Genomic DNA, 18047 nt, shown 5'->3' on the forward strand with positions numbered 1-18047 from the left:
CCTTTGTTAGAGACAATGAAGCCTAAGCTTGTTTACTTTTTCTCTGGTTCCGGTAGCGTTACAGTGGGGGGCTGCTCAAAGTTCAGGGCAGGGAAAAGGAGAACGTGATGGGAGTTCATAAATGACACGTATGCACACAAAAAAGCCAAACATTTGAACGCCATTTTCAGTTAGTATTAGTACACAGCACGGTAAGAACGGGGCAGCTCTGACCATGCATACAAATGATACTGCAAAGTGATCCAATAATATTTGCCACTTACAGAGATAAGTATTTTATCATGAAGAAATAACTGTGGTAGCGTCTGTTAGCATGGTCATATCCTCATTAATTATTGTGAGTTATTCTGCAAATTGTTTCACATTACTTGAATATCTATTAACCACAGTTTCAGACACCTGTCTAGTAGACTAATTAAGACATCTGGAGTGATTGTATAAAAGTAAATTGATGTACAAGTTTTGTGTCCTATATGTAGAACTGGCTTCTTTCTTGTCTTGTGTGTTTTTTTATGCAAATTGGTTGATCAAGGAAGTGTTTTCATTAGATTATGTCTGATTAAGAGAGTGGAAATGTCACTCTCACAAATTGGGTATGTGCACATGCACCCAATTTCTCAATACAAGGTGCAACCATGTGTACACAGTGTTTTATAACTCTGAAAGAAGAATGGACGTTACTGGTTTTGTGTATACATTGTTGACTCATGAATTCACAGAGTTGAATGTGTCAGGCCCCATCAGGTGGTTGTCATTCACACAGACGTGTGACAGACAGGCCACAATAATGGTCTCCATTCTTCATCTGAGCCTTCGTATTCATTTAATCTCAACCTCTCACTCATCTGTATTTGATTCATGCTCTCCCTCTTTGTCGCTCCGTTCCCTCTAATGTTTTTCATAGTCTCATTATTCACAATTTCTGCCCCACCCCTTTCCCTCTGTCTGCTTTTCCATTTGTCCGTTCCTTCATCCCCTTACGTCTCTCTCTCTCTCTCTTCCTTTCTTTCTGTCTCTCCGCTGCAGGTGTTTGACAGTCACACTGTCGTCATATGGCTGTTGTTCTATTTTAATCTGACTCTTCTGCTCAGGAACAGACACCCACATGCTCTCACCATTCTCCTGGCTCCATTTCGCTCCCTATTCACTCGTTTTTTTCTCCTCCACTGGGTTGCTACCCAGCTCAAACTTCTACTTTCAGCTCCATTTCGCTTTCTATTCTTGATCTTATCACCATTCACCCCCCCCCTCTCTCTCTCCATCCATCCCCTCTCCATCCATCCATCCATCTATCTATCTATCCATCCAACCAATAAAATAATCTCTTATTTTGGCAAAGTAAACATGCTCAGACCAGCCAACAACTGTTGCTGCCTAGGAAACTGCAGTAGACAACCAAATCACCATGGATACCAATATCGCAGCTGCCATGTAGTTCACAATGAGGTATTTGATAATGTCATTCTGCACAACTCTGTGGTTTGTTAAGAGAAAATCACTGTGAACAATGTTGTTAACTTCATTTTACAGGTCTGTGACTTCTTAATAATTCCTCCTGGAGAAACAAAACAGCTCTGAGGAATTCAATATGATTTGAGTCAGTTGTGCTACGCTCATGACCAGTTATTAATTTTCCAGATTTACCAGGAAATTTCTTAGGAAGAAGTGCTGGGTTTAAAAAGACGAAGAGAAGAGAATGACTTACATTCAGGATAAAGCGAAATAGCCCTCTGCTGTTAGTGTGTAATTACATGTATTATAACAGGAGCAAAGGTTCCTGCTCAGGCAACATTATTCACTATATATGATAACCTGGAAGGGTCAAGTAGGTGGGGCTACATATGGTGAGAGCCACAAGTTGACATAGAGAAGAGACTGGGATGGACTGATGAAACTAAAAAATATTCAACTTAAACACTGGACTTGTGTCTTTTAATTTCATTATTTTTTTATTATTGTAAAAATGACAACAAAGGCTTCCTATATTCTCCTTATACATTGAATATTGTGCCTGCCTCTAACATTTCTAGTTGCAGTAACTAGAACTAATTGCATTTACTTTAATATCTGTTCCCTTCTTGAAAATTTGTCAGCACAAGCAGCTTACTACAGTATGTACTACAAAGACTGCTATTGTTAGATGATTGAATAAAAAATGATTTGATGGGAGCAAAAGAGCTAGTCAGGTGACGTAGTAGGCTATAAGTCTGTGATGTGAGGAGGGTTTCTGTGGATGGATCGACAACAAGAACACACAGGAAACCTGTGCTGCTGATGCTGCTGAGGTTTCAAAACAAATTCTGCATCACTTTTATATTTGGTGCCACAAAACTCAGGTGTCTCGAGATCTTGCTGTTCTCTAGGCTGCGACATCTGCAGCAACCAGTTGCAGGGATCAGTCATGTTTGAAAATAGTTGCAGGGTTGGAAATTTTGAAAATGTCTGAATCTGTGTTATGATACAACACTCATGGGGACACGCTGGGCTTCAAAGCCACTAGAAGCTCCCATGGGATTCGTTTGGCAATACGAAAAAGAGTCTCTTCTGAATCGGGAAGTGGGATGATTGGCTGTAAAGCAGCTGTTACTTAGAAATAACAGACCTAGTGAAAAACTGAGTGCAACGTATAAAAAGCTTTCAGGTGATACAACACTCAGCAGAAATGCTTCTTTGTGTCATGTAGTAATGTTTGGATGATGTCATATTACTACACCCACAAAGCCATCACTGTATGGTTGTTAATACATCTGAGAGACAGCCAATGTGCTAAATTCAGGCTGGTGTAGTATGTTCACATTAACCTGCCAGCTATAATAACTGGAACTAAAGATGTGACTTCTCTGGAAAGAAATCTGTCCCAATCAGACTTTCACTGAATCAAACAATACGGATATTAACACTGTCACCATTTCCATGCAGGCCTGTTATTTTTAGCCTGGCTGTTGAATGATTATTTGCTCACAGCAATATCTCTCTGCACCACAGCTGCCAAAAAATTTGTGATGCAACTGCAAATGATCCCTCCTTCTATGGATGTCTTTTACGGTGTTAACTGTCAATACTGAGGAATCCAAGTTTCTCTTTTTTGGGGAGCAGGAAACAGGAAGTGAGGAATACCTCGACACATTCAGAGAGAGAGAAATGTATTCCCTGTGTTCACATGTTCACACACTTGTTATTTTAAATGCCGAGCTCTCCACCTGACTCCAGCTTTCCGTTTAACACATCACTGTGTGAAAGGCTGTGTGTGCCTGCGTGTGTGTGCGCGCTTGAGATGTGAGATCCCACTTCAAAGTGTACACCTGTGGCAACTATTGCACATGAATGCAGCAAATTAAAAATGAAAATGTATTACATTGAATTACAAATACAACGTGATGCCAAACACAAACTCACGCATGCACACAGGCACACAGGCAAACACTCACACACTCATGTGCACACATGGGTGGAAAAACGCACAGGTGCAAGCTCACAAAACATGAAATCAAACACAAACATGCACACTATTGATTCACAGAACACAGACATACATGCACACACACACAGTTCAAGGTGAGTGTTTTGATTTGACTGATTTAAATGTTTTGTTTTACAGTCTTGCACCGCTATTGAGATTTAGAGGCTTTGTTCTGTGTGTGCGCACTTTGTGTGTGTGTGTGTGTGTGCGCGCACACGCAGTTTGTGTTTTTGTATGTGTGTGTGTGTGTGTATTTTGCCATTGTTTAGAGGTAGAATAAATTTCCTGTTAAAAATTCCAGGATGGACTCCCCTCTGGGAGTTTCCTTGTTTATCTGCTCGGGAACACACACACACACACACACACACACACACACACACACACACACACACACACACACACACACACACACACACACACACACACACACACACACACACACACACACACACACACACACACACACACACACACACACACACACACACACACACACACACACACGGGACGATACAATGCCTCAGCCACCTGATGTTAACTCTATGTCCTTGACATTTCGCTTACCTCTCCTTTTCCTTGCTTCCCCTCCCTCCATGCCCGCCTCTCCGTCTTTTTCTTCTACTGGGACACCTCATGCCCTTTCTCTCTCTCCTCTCCTTTCCCATGACCTCTTTTCCTCTCCCGTGTCTTTCCTCTGTAAAAAATCTTGGGTCACCTTGTGCAGTGTATGAACCTATGCTGGAGGCGACAGGAGCGCTGCGTGCACGTGGCCTGCAGCTGCGGAAGGACACCTCAGGACTCTGAGAAAAACATCCTTTAGTGATCCTCAAGTGTGTCTTCATAAATATCTTACAATCTGTTATGTTCCTGATCGTATGAGCCATAAATGCTGCTGAATACTATGTGTGTGTGTGTGTGTGTGTGTGTGTGTGTGTGTGTGTGTGTGTGTGTGTGTGTGTGTGTGTGTGTGTGTGTGTGTGTGTGTGTGTGTGTGTGTGTGTGTGTGTGTCCTTGCTGGATGAAAGTCTTGGACGACAAGAGAAACTGATAAGTGAGACTCAGATGTGTCATGGTGGAAACAGGTGCAAACGTGTGAGAACAGGTGAGTAGTGAACCAAGGTGTCGGCCCTGAAGACACCTCGTCCACCTTAACAGTGGACAAAGGCAACACTTCTCTTACATGTATAGGCTGTAACTGCAACACCTCATTTTCAAGGCTGGAGAGGATCAGATCAGTTACGCAGCAGAGGTGTTGATGTTCACGACACTAAAGCAGATACAAACAACTTTTACCTGTTTGGTTTAATACTGTATAGCTATTCTCTAGATAACATCATTAAAATCAGTCTGCGTCAGTACAGATTTGACAGTGGTAATGCCGACTGGAAGGGATGAATAATTTGGTTTAGAGGTGGTTTACTTGATAGTGCACCTGAAAATGTGTTCGGATGTTTCCATCTGAACACTTTCATTCATGCATAAAACATTATTTTACATGAAATCATGACTAAAACATCCCTCCATTTTCCACTTAAGCTCCTTTTTAAAAAAAAAACTTTCTCTGAATCCAGCTTCTCTTATGTGAAGAGTTTCTGTTTCTCTTTGTTTATATCACTGTCAACTGAACATTTTGAAGTTTTGGTCTATTGGTCATATGACAAGACACTACAGCACTGTGAAGAAATACATAAGGCAAGATAAGGAAAGGGCACATAAATGCCATAAAATCTCTGTAACACCTAGACTGTAATACGGAAACTTTGTTCAATAGACAGCCACACCACTACCACATCAGTACTTTGCATTAGAAAACTCATGATCTGATATATAATATTGGCAGCAGTTCCCCTTTTTCAGTCCTTGTACACTACACTTTTTACAATGTTCAGAAAGTAAACAAATTGACAGAAGCACCGAACCATAGCGTCTCATTATGCAGCCTTCCCGGTGCCGGCACAAGTGATGCACACTTCAGGTTAGAAGAAACACACTGTGCATTGTTTCCCTGGCCAAGAATATGATACAGGAAAATAATTATAACCCTGATAGCAACAACGTATTATTGAACAAGCTCAGGAACAGTAATTACAAGCTTGCAAGAAGAATCTATTAATTGGAGTGAGCTAATTTGTTGCTGCTTTGGTCCCTGGATAATTAAACAATTTCGGTGACACCTGACAAGATGATTCAAAGAAAAATGAGTGGCTTGTCCTCATTCTCAAAGGGTTTGTGTCGACTGTTATTTTTTTTCTGAGGAAAGATTTTAATCAGATGAGCCTGTTGGTCAGAATTTGTTTGTCTCTCTGTGTTGTCACTGTCTGATGAGCAGGCAAACTGTCCAAGTTTTTTTTTTTAAATCTATTTATTATTCATCATCTTTCTGTTTTTTTTTTTTTTACTTTTATCTCACCGTGTCAGGTCTTTGGTGTTGGCTTGTTCTCCTGCCTCAGTCAGTCAACAACGACCTGGCTGCAGGTGCTGCAGGACGCTGCTGCCAGAGCTTTTGACAAACACTCTTGTGGGTCTCTCTCCTCTCTCACCTCTGGACTGGCCTCTTTTCAGTGACTCCCACTGAAATACAGATTTGATTTCAAACTCTTTTTCATTTCACACAAGGCTACATAGTTGGGCTTCGACCTTACTTTCACTGAATTATTGAGTCATCATGGGACCTGATGGGTGAAGTCCAGCCTTGAAATATCTATCTGACATACTGATGGTAGCTTCAGCACATGCCAGAGTTACAAACTTAATTTTCACTAAACAAGAATGTTTATTGTAATATTTTTATACTGTATATATTTATCCTATTGTATGTCAAAGGATATTGTGACAATATATCATGAAAGGATACTGCACAGACTACCTTCTTTTACCGAGACTATTTAGAATTGCAAAGGGACAGAAGAAGGTATTTATTATTCATGCAATTATGATTTTTTTTTTTTTTTGTGGAAATCCAACACGGGGCCAGTGAGAGATGATGTTAAATTCATTATTCACCAGCTGCGGTTTGAGGTCAAAAGATGAGCTGCTGCCAATAATTATACAAAACAATATTTAGTTTCATTAAACCTTTGTCCTTCACAGTCCATTATGTTTCTCACATTAAATTAAGTTGCCAATCGCCATTCCTGCTGACAGCAGCGCTGCCAGTCTCTCCATCGTCTTTCGTAAAATGGTGAGGAAGATGAAGAAGAAGAGGGCTGGAGAGGAGACATGGGGTCATGGGTGGTGAATGTGGTGGACGGAGGAGATGTGATGAAGGAGGAAGAGGAAGAGAGGTCTACGAAAAGGAGCCATTTCAAATGAGGCTAACTGCATGCTGACAATGGGCCACCAGACACCCAATCAATACTTGCCCCAGAGGCCACACACACACACACACACACACACACACACACACACACACACACACACACACACACACACACACACACACACACACACACACACACACACACACACACACACAGACAGCATGACAATGTGTAGCTCCTGCCTAAGGCCGTAATTCTGACTAAAGAATTTCTGTCAAAGACACAGACAGAGCAGACTGGACTGCTGCGGCAGAACATAAATTACACAAAGCACTCACTCACTCACTCACTCACTCACTCACACACACACACACGTCGTCAACACATGTGAGATCATACACAGGCCTGTGTACAGTAGTCAAAGAATGAGGCAGAAGCAATTCACATCGTCTCGCTACCATCTTGACGACTATAATCTACTGTAGCCGAACCAGGCGGTACTGTTTGTTAAAGTGATTGTATCAGCAGCAGGAACATATGTGGCTGCTTTGTTGAGTCTGTCACATGTTTGTGCAGGAGACGCCTGACAAACTGTAGGCTACAGTGCATGGTGGTGTTTCCCCTATATTCGCTCAGCAGTGGTGCACCTCCGCTGCGATATCTTGAGCACCACCGCAATAATTTCACACACATTAACAACAACAGGCTGCTAATGATTTTCAGTTGCATGCTGTGTGAGCACGACAACGCAAAACATTATCTCAGAGATGTTACAGTCATTGACTAATGCACCAAATCCTCCTGGACCCTCTCTTCATCCTTCAAAGTTAGAGTAGCGTAGCTCCTTTAGGGAACGGGGCGGCGTGTAACAAGCTAGCAGCAGAAAAGTGACGGTGAGTGGGTGAATGTGAGCGGAGCAGAGGAACATGGTGGCATTAAGTTGTCAATGTGGCAGTAAATGTACAGTCTTGGCTGCAGGATGTCAGGTAGCTGATAAATGCTGCAGCTTCTCAAGAAAAGTCAGGTTCTTTCCCCAACATCTGGCAAGTGAGGTGGTTAACCCTTGCAAACATAGATGGTAAGTTTATTGGCTGCTTTGCAATGTTGCAGCCTGTAAACATAAGCTTAGCTTTAACTTACATTGGTCCTGTACATATAAATCTAGATAGAAGTTATATTTTGATTTTCCAATGAGTGTATTACACTTTTTGTTTAGAGTGGGTGACCTTGGAGGAGCTGAGGTTAGTAAAGATGATTTGAGATGCTAACTAAGCTAATGAGACATTTCTCTTTGATTATTTCTGTAATGAGTGGAGTATATAAAAATGCTGGTTACATGATGAGTCCTGCTATCTTGGTGCTAAAATGTGCTTCAGAAAGAAGAAAAGTTCCAGTAGTGCAGGTGAGGGCCCGGGGCAAAGAGAAAACAACAAAGTAGGTGCAAGGAGAATTGGAGGATTGGTGGGATCTAGAGGTCGACACAGACAGATCATAACTGGATTGATTTCATCATGATCAGGTCTTAGTGGAGCCACATGGGCTGTTGCACAACAACACTGCTGCTGAAGGAAATCTAGGGGAATGACATGTAAATGTGTTCTGCTGACTAAATGGAAAAACTTAATTTAGTGAATTAAAACGTAGCCTATTAAATGAAGCAGGCTAACACATGCGGCCTCTCTCACACATTCAGGCACAAAACCCTTGGTGAGGTCCACTTAGCTGATTGGACCCGAAGTGATTGATAGGCAGTCTGGTGATGGATGGCAGTTGCTTCAAAAAACCACACACAATCACAGACACACAGACACACACACACAGACACACACTCACACAAAAGTACATTGATGCAGACGCTGTGAAAGAGTAAAAACTAATATAAATGTTTGTTGTGTCTTGCCCAAGGCTTCCTTATCAGGGACTTGCAGAAGTCTACTTGAAATGTAAAATAACTACAGCTCCTGTCTGTGTGTATGTGTGTGGCAGAGACATTGTGTTAAATCCAGAGAAGGCATACAAAACTATTCCATACTCTTGTCAGAACTGAACCGTGGGTGCAGACATCAGCACAAACACACATTTCTTAACACAGACGACCTGCACACGTGTGATGTGGATATTTCCCAACACGTTTGATGAGCTGAAAGCTGAAAGACGCCATTTTCTGTCCAAACTACTGCGCTGCTGAAACTGAATTTTCATATTGTTGACAGGTAAGGCACCACATTTCACAGGAACTGCACTGTTATAGCCCATCCTGCTCTTTCTGTGTGTGTTGTGTGCGTGCGTGCGTGTGTGTGTGCGTGCATACTGTATGGTGGGTTGTGCATTCATCTATGTGGGCTAAGCGAAATACAGAGATTATAGTCAAGCCATTAATTCTCTGCCCCTAACATGCTCACACGCACTCAAGGTCGACCATTTGCACTCATGCTATCACAGCCCTGTTACTTACCTGTATTAATATCATTGTGTCCATTGGCATGTGTGTGTCCGGGTGTGTTTGTGCAGTACCCCGGTGTTTAAACAGCATATACTGTCTGCAGGCACAGAGAGGTTAATGTGTTTGAAGAGTGACTGCACAGGCAATTACACATTTGAGTCAAAGGTGTGTGTTATACTGTATGTGCTTCTGTGTCTGTGCGTGTGTGTATGTTTTGTGTTGGTGTGATGTGTGGATAGGTAATTATACCGCTAAGCTTATCACACACACGCACACAGGTGCATAATTTGAAGGAACTCTTGAGGGAAAGCCGTGATAATTTAAAAAGAATTGAAAGAGGACCAAAATTCAAGGCAATCGGTTAAATCAGTCTTTTCTCAAAGTCTCAAAGAGATTGCATGCCGCAATGCAGATAGCACATAAGCACACACGCACAAACACAGTTTAGTGTGCGTAAAGATATGCACACTCTAGTAAGACTGAGTGGGGCAGTATGACACTGACCCTAAATCTAAATATTGACCTTAACTGTAATCAATTCACTTGTGAGACTGACTGAAGTCAATAGTGGAGAAAGAAACAACAGGAGCGTAAGAAAAGAATGAGAGGACATGAGAAGGGGCAGAAGCAGAAAAAATGGAAGGGAGTGGGGGGAGAGGACAAGACAAAAAAAATTGGAGGTAGGTAGAGCGATCAGAAGGCATGAAACGAGATGAGGTGGAAATAGACGGAGGATGAAGTGATTGATAGACGGTAGACAATGGGAGAGAAGAAGAATAAAATAGGAACGACTGAGGGAGCAGAGAGGGAGAGAGAGTGTGTGTCGATGTGAATTAAAAAGACAGACGAGAGAGGCAGAAAGACTGACGGAAACACGAGATTAGAATATATGGCAGGTTCAGGAGAATCGAATCAGGGAGGATAAGGTTAGAGGGAACGAGGATGAGGGAAGAGAAGAAAGAAAGAAAGAAAGAAAGAAAGAAAGAAAGAAAGAAAGAAAGAAAGAAAGAAAGAAAGAAAGAAATGTAATATTTTGTGGTTGCTTCTTATCTACATTTTGCATAACACACCTGAATCCCTGACCAAACTGCCTTGCATTGTGGGTAATTTAGATTCCAGGGTTTGATGTGGAAGAGTGGATAGAATGGAAATATCTGGTTCTGCTGCATTGGGTTAACTTTGTGTTGTTGTTTTTTAACTGCACATTACATTTGTCTGGAGTAGCATGTTAGATCAGCGATGGTGCTCTTTGTCTGTGTCTTGGTTTTGCCCTCGTTGTGTGATCTCAAATCGCATTTCAGGCGAGAGGAGCTGGTAGACTTGTGTTTTATTAGAGGAAGAGATTGCATGTTACACTATGTGGTTGAGATAACAGGAAGTAGCATTAGGAGGACCTTTCAACCTGTTGCTTTTACACCTGGCTGAGATCTGCTGGCAGGTGGTCTCGTTCGTCATAGAGCATACATCCTGCAGACTTGCAGAGAATAATGACTGAGAGATTAATGACTGTGAGAGTTAATGGCTGCAGGCAGTGAGACAAGGAGGTAGAGGTGAGCCGACCTTCAGTTTGAACCTTACTGTTAGTCTGAATGTCTTCAGTTGAACTCTTACTCTCATATCGAGTGAAATATAATTATTATTATGTTAATGTAGGATAACACTGCCCCTATGTTAATCTTGTGACACCAAAGATACTGCTGAAAGAAAAAAGGATGTTCTGTGGAGAAAAAAAGTGCACAAAGCAGCAATTACTGCATGGAGATGATAAAAGCTTAAAACCTTAGTGAGAAAAACCAAGTGTTTACTACGACTTCAGCAACCCCTTATTCGCTCAACTATGTGATACCTCTATGTTACTACAGTACAATCTAACTTAAATATTAAAGGAGGTTTTCTAATAAGAAGAAAATGCAAAATTCAAAGTAAACCCAAATATTCTCATCATGAAGTATGAGCTGCTGATCAGAGAGGTCGTCACTCCTCTGTTACTATGGCAATTAAGGGGACAGACTCTGTAGCTACTATATGTTACTGAAGAGTCATGTCTACCGGAGAGGACCTTTAAGATGTACCACAGAGATCGCTGACAGTCAAGGATGTACTTCTTCTTCTCAGTCGAGTGTATTTACATAATAATTTTCCTCTTTGCAGGAAGGTGTTTTAATTGATGTAATTAAGTAAAAAGAGGTCATTGGGTTGATGAGTGCAGTGTGTGTGTGTGTGTGTGTTAGAGCGTGTGTGTGTCTGTGTGTGTGTTGGGGCATCGCTCTTCCAGTCCAGCTGGTATGTGACAGTGCTGCCATGGCAACAGAAGAAAGCCATGGCAGCAAGTCTGTTAGCAGACTTGTAGATCTGATTTGTCCTTCTGTCCAACTTTCTTGGTCTATATATCAATCTGATCATCTGTCTATCTATCTATTAATTTGAGCTCTTTTAATCTGCCCATCTGTTGATCTGCCAACCCGTCTGTCAGTCCCTCTATCAATCTTCCTGTTCATCAGCCCGTCTATTGATCCATCCTCCCCCCATCGTTCTATCAATCTTTTGGTTTATCCACAAATCTATCCAATCTCCAAATTATATCTCTGTTTATCTATCTATCTATCTATCTATCTATCTATCTATCTATCTATCTATCTATCTATCTATCTATCTATCTATCTATCTATCTATCTATCTATCTATCTATCTATCTCTATCTATCTATCTATCTATCTATCTATCTATCTATCTATCTATCTATCTATCTATCTATCTATCTGTCTGTCTGTCTGTCTGTCTGTCTGTCTGTCTGTCTGTCTGTCTGTCATGATATAGTGGGTGTATTGCATTAGTCTCTTACCTTAAAAGAAGGCATCAATCAAGAAGGGGTGGGAGACATGTGTGGAAAATAGAGAGAGAGAGAGAGAGAGAGAGAGAGAGAGAGAGAGAGAGAGAGAGAGAGAGAGAAAATGTTATTGAAGATCTATTAACAATTTTATCACATCACAAAAATCATACGATATTACAGTAATCACATTGTTTTTATGTTTTATGTGTATTTGTAAACTGGACAAAAAACAATGTTTCTGATTGTATGTATCACAATCAATCGCTCTGGTACATGAATGTAAAAACAAGCCTTTTTACGAAGTCTAAGTTCTGTCTCAAGTCAAGAACCCATGAAAAAAACATTAAATATTACTGAGCAACATGACATTGTGTTCACCCCACAGGCTTTTGCTTCGGTTAGAGGTCAAAGGCGAACAGTGGAACTGATGAAGAGGTCATATGGCATCACACACACTTCCCACAATGGAGGGAACACCACCCACTTCCCTTTGACCGCAACGGCCGCATTCACATCTGCAACACACTATGTAAACACACACTCAAACACACAAACACTGTCTACAAACAGCTGGGTAGGTAATTACGCGCTTTGTGTGAATATGTGATTAGGTGATAATTATCATTATCAAGCCAAACATGGGCACATACAGTAATTCTTAGCTTTATGTCATCTTCATATATGTGTAGTATGTGTGTGTGAGTGTGTGTGTGCGTGGGCAGGTACTCGGATGTATAAGTGTTTGTGTGTGTGTGTGTTTTAAATGTACGCCTACTGTTGCATTCACATGTACGCCTATGTATTCTTTGTGTGCAAGTGTGGCTCCTACTTCTCTTGCATGTTTATGAATCTCTCAGTGCAGCTTCATCATCTAAAGCGTGTGTGTGTGTGTGTGTGTGTGTGTGTCTGTGTGTGTTGCTCTGCAGAAAACTCAATATGGCAGGGTCAGCTCTGCAGAAAATGGTCCATTGAGCAGCAATTGCATTCTGCTGCCAAGGACTCTCTGCTTGACTCTTACCTTTTCTATGGAGCTTTACGTAAAACCGCTGAGCCCACACACAAATACAAACACACTGGCACACCCGCGCGCGCGCACACACACACACACACACACACACACACAGGCGCACACTTGTGGAAGAGAGGATAAAGGGAGAGACTGAGAGCAAGAGTGGAGGAGGTGTGACTAATCTTCTCTTCCTCTGTTTGGAAAGACTGGAGGAGATGAGCGAGGGCTGTAAAATCATTTTGACGGGGAGGATTAAGACACTCAAACATGCGCGCGCAGTCGCGCACACAACGCGTGCACAGACACAGGTATGCTCTTTCTTACGTCCATGCCGGCCAACATCTCACAATCTTACACTCTCACACATATGGACAAACATATCCAGGTACAACCTTATTGACTCTCACATGCGCAGCCATACACTGAGCCAAACCCAGATTTTCTCACTTACATATGCTCTAAAAACGCCTACACACAATATGCTCACACGCTCCTACACAAACAAATATAAAAGACTCCTTTACACCTGAGATTTACACAATCCAGATAATGTCTAGATTTGATGTTGCAGGATTATATTTACATCCATTCTGGGAACTGGACTTCTCTTTCCTTTGCCGTAATGTGGTTTGTCATTTCCATCATCACCTCCCCTTGTTAAAACAAAACCCTTCAAAAGACTCCATGTCATTCATTTTCATGTTTTCAAACCTAGTCTGGCACTGGATCAGAATAATTGTTTGCAAGTATATGTGGGTGAGTTGAAAACTCAGTTCAGCCAGTTAATCTGAATAAACAGACTGAATCAAACCAAGCACAACAGTCGCAATACTGGACCCTTTCTGGCTGACGGCAGCAGCTCATTGAGTTCAATCTGCTGATGCTGCAAGCCGGCCTGAATGGATGAATTTCAGTAATTGTTTGGTAAAGTCACGCTGTGGTAAGTTCACAAGAGTTGGGCTGACACTGCTGGGAAAAATGATAAATGCATGAAAATGAAATGATCCCAAATGTTTACACAAAGTCCTTTAACGCAAACCTTCAAAGTCAAACTCTGAGTTTAGAACATTTTCCACACCAGGTGACAATGTCACTGCACTGAAATATGATGTTCACACTGAGTGAAGCCTCTGCTCTCTGGATACAGTGTGTGGCTACATCATCTGCCCTTGTTTCACAGCAGAGACGTTTCTGCTTGTTCCACTAGGAAAAACACAGGTGTCGCTTGTAAGGTTAAGGACGTTTTTTTTTTTTTTTCTAAATTCCCAAATCCCCCTGTAAGCTGCATGTGACAGTGGCTGAATGCAAATGCTGAGTGTCCTCCCCACCTGCAAACATGTTGACTGAACTGCCACGTCCCCACCCACAAGTGCAGAGATCTGTCCAAAGGGGCTTGAGATTGATGTTTAAAGGGATAGTTCAATATTTTTGGCAAATTGGCCCATTGCCATTATACCTAAGGTCATAGCAGAAGGTTTGTTACCTTTAATTGTTGGTGCAAGCTATTTTTAGAACGGCGGAGCAGAGCCATGAGCTGCTCAGAGCTACGCTACGGAGGCTAATGGGATTTCTTGGTTTCCCTCATCAAACTCATCAAATACACAATCCAACAACTCCAAAACGCTCTTGTGGACAAGTTGTGACCTGCACATTCACCACGCTATACGATAATATAACAGAACGTTACCAGACCGAGTTGTTTTCGAGGTAAATTCATGCAAAACCGCTGATGCGCGTTCCTGTTGGGGGCAGTTTTTCGGCAAGCAGTCTCTGCATTTGCCAATTTGACAAAATGTTGATCTATCCCTTTAACAAAATTCACATGCCCATCAGTTATGATGATGCATGCAGCATAGCAAGACTTTACTTGCATCATGCAGAAACCATGGTTATAAAACACAATTATAGACATGTACAGAAGAGGAAAGATGACACTAACATGCGTAAAAAACATCCCTAAAGAAAGTGACAGTATAAAAGCCGTGAACTGCAACATCAAGCTCACCAGGGGTTTTTGGAGCCTTGCAAACGTGACTTGACAACGGTGAGCATGTCACAGTGCATATGCCTGGTATTGAGTCCGGAGGGTGAACATTTGGAGTCAGACAACATGACAGCGAGCCAGCATGCACAACAGGAAGACCTTGAAACTGAAGCAGCTTGAATGGGATTCAGCCATCATTCATTTCATTGTTTACACTTGAGCTTCTCTCCCTGTGACATGTCAAAATGTCTCCAATTAAAAAGGCCTCTTGCATCAAAAGGAATTATTTCAGATGTCTTGTATATCAAAAGTGTGGGTTTATCAAGTGAGACAGACTCACTGCTGGGTCTACACACATACAGTAGGCTACACACACACACACACACACACACACACACACACACACACACACACACACACACACACACACACACACACACACACACACACACACACACACACACACACACACACACACACACACACACACACACACACACACACACACACACACACACACACACACACACACTCTTGCATCCTGTCCGTCTCTTAGTGCCACAGAAAAAGGGCTGTTGCCAGGATACAGAGGTTGTGCGTCTGTTTCCTGTCGGATCAGTCAGAGGAAAAGAAATCAAACTTTCTGATCAAATTGTCGCTTAGCTGTCACTCTGCTGCCTTTGATGTTGTGTGGTTGTATGTGTGTGTGTGTGTGTGTGTGTGTGTGTGTGTGTGTGTGTGTGTACTTTTGTTGGTGTGTTTCTTTCCAAGCACTAATGTGTGTTCAAGCACATCTGACAAAGTCCTGCCTCTCCCTCTGTCTCACATTAGTGAAATGCCAAATACATAATTAACATTTATGCTATGTTTTCCCTGCAATGTTCACCTAATTCTCCTGACATTTGCATATAAGTCAAAATGTATTTAACTAATTGCCAACCTATGCGTACCTTTTTCATTTTGTATTATTTCAGTGTTTGATGATGTCTAATATTTTCACTTTTATTTCCAAGCCAATTCAGCTTTAAGCAACAGCTGAAAAAGCAACAAAAGTCATTAAATACAAATGTAAAGGTCATTGTTGTAACATCTAAGGTCTTTTAACTGCTTTTCAATATCAACTCCAACATTTAACCTTAAAAGTTGAGCTGAGTGTTATTTTTTTGTACCTGGCTTTCATTTTCAACTTGTATAGATGAAAAGGTAGCATGCTCTCATTCATCATTCACTCTTGGCAGCTTCTTTATGTGATGCATTTACAAAGAACCACTACAAAACCTGTCTATTGACCTGTCTATCTGAATGTCTTGTGCCACATCCATAATGCCTGAAAAGTTAGCTCAGTTTTATTTTTTTAGCGTATAGCCTTGAAGTCCTCAGAATAGATGTTCGCTCGCTATGTTGGCAAAAGTAAATCACTGAAAGCATCCCACAATAATACATCCATTATTGTCTACTTATAGGTTTGTAGTTTGACTGACAGCTACATGATATTCCTCAACATCATGAAACTGTTGATCATTATAGTTGACTTATGTTGCCACAGTAGGAGCAGTGTTTACAGTATATTATCTTCGTCACAGATTTGTGTTTAATATGAAATTTGGAGGTGCACGCTGAAGTACGGATTTTTTTTTTCTTTTGTAAACAACACATAAAGATTCCAGAAAAATGTCAAAGTGTTCAAAGATAAAATAAAACCAACTTGAGAGCACAAAATAACTACTATGTGATAAAACTTCTGGTTTCGACTCTGAACTCCCCCCCAATATAAATTATGATGATTATTTTGGAGCTCACTTGGAATCTAACCTGATCTGACCGGAGAGAGAGATCAACGCAACGGAAACAGAGGATCGAGGGATGAGGAGAGAGGAATGAGGGATGACGTCTGCTGTTCTCATTTATGAAAAACGATACAAGAACATTCATCTCGGAAAGAAAAAGCAAACACACCGAAGTATGTGCAATGTTTCCACATTCTTCTTGTCTCTGCTGTGGCATAAAGTTTCTCTTTTGCATCAGGGTGTGAATTCTTAGTCGTGTATCTGTCTGTATGCATCATCCACCTTTTTCTCCATCTGTTGCTGTTAACCTGTGGAGCACTGAGAAGGTCACAGCACACACTTTAGAGCTGCGTCGTCACTTCACATCCAATTTGCAAAGTGTGACGAGGGGAGAAGCAGCAGTTCAGTTGTTCAAGGTTCTCATCGCATTGAAAAGAAAAGACAAAATCTTTTCTACTGAATTTCAAATTAAGCCCACGTCTGGATGATTTTATTTTAAAGCATAACTATTTGAGACTATTGTTGAATACAATGTATCCATTAAGTTTAAGGGCATGCCTCAAGTGGGAGGATGTGAATGCAATCAGGCCTTCAGGTGAAAACAAATAAAAGCTCCAGCTTCCATCTTGTCAAAAACTTAGCACACACACTCTTTCTTTGTAAGAGTTGAATACTGCAGAGAAGCTTCAAAAGACCGTGCGCAAAAAAGTAACACTGGGTGTGTCAGTGTAAAAGGCTCATGTGCTTTGTTGGCCAATCAAATAAATGTCAATACAATCCCTGAACAAACCAATGTAAACTATTACGCAGTGTTTCGGCATATGAGCCATGGATCTATTACTGCAGCTGACCTTCCTACCATATACAGTACATCGGTGCTGGCCTTTGCATTGTTTAGACCTGGGGTTTTTTGGTATATAGTAAATTCTCTGTGAGAGATGAGGTGAACTTTTGTGTTTTGTTGCCAAGGTGAAAAAGCAGAAAAGGCTTCTGTTTTTGCGCCAGTTGTTTGAAGATGCTGTGATGTTTGTTGCTGTTTCTAAGGAAAAGCAGTATGACGGAGTGAGTCAGGCTCAGTTTGACTCAGGGGACTCCAGAAATACGAAGCTGTCTTTTGTTCTTGATCGGGAGGGGGTCTTCCTAAATCTGCTCTGCATGCTGTTTTGGGACATTTCTCCACAAAAACTCGAAAGATATTTTGGGGCGAGTTTAAGAGATGGCTGCCTTTAAAGGGAATTAGCAGAACCACAGGATGAAAAACGTTTCTACCTGAT

General features: G+C 41.4%; 1 protein-coding gene across 2 annotated transcripts in view; it reads right to left on the bottom strand.

Moving 5' to 3' along the window:
- pde2a (phosphodiesterase 2A) overlaps positions 1-18047 on the bottom strand; it is a 98911-nt gene that overhangs the window by 37485 nt on the left and 43379 nt on the right. Inside the window, exon 1 of one of the 2 annotated variants that reach the window (XM_083985180.1) lies at positions 9176-9325. The exons of the other annotated variant lie outside the window; for it this stretch is intronic. Coding sequence (XP_083841306.1) covers positions 9176-9253 — 78 coding nt within the window. The 5' untranslated portion in view covers positions 9254-9325. Of the gene's footprint in view, positions 1-9175; positions 9326-18047 lie in introns of those variants that run through there. 2 annotated transcript variants of the gene reach the window in all.

The sequence above is a fragment of the Trachurus trachurus genome, assembly GCF_905171665.1.
Source record: "Trachurus trachurus genome assembly, chromosome: 13".
In the NCBI taxonomy this organism is placed as follows: Eukaryota; Metazoa; Chordata; class Actinopteri; order Carangiformes; family Carangidae; genus Trachurus; species Trachurus trachurus.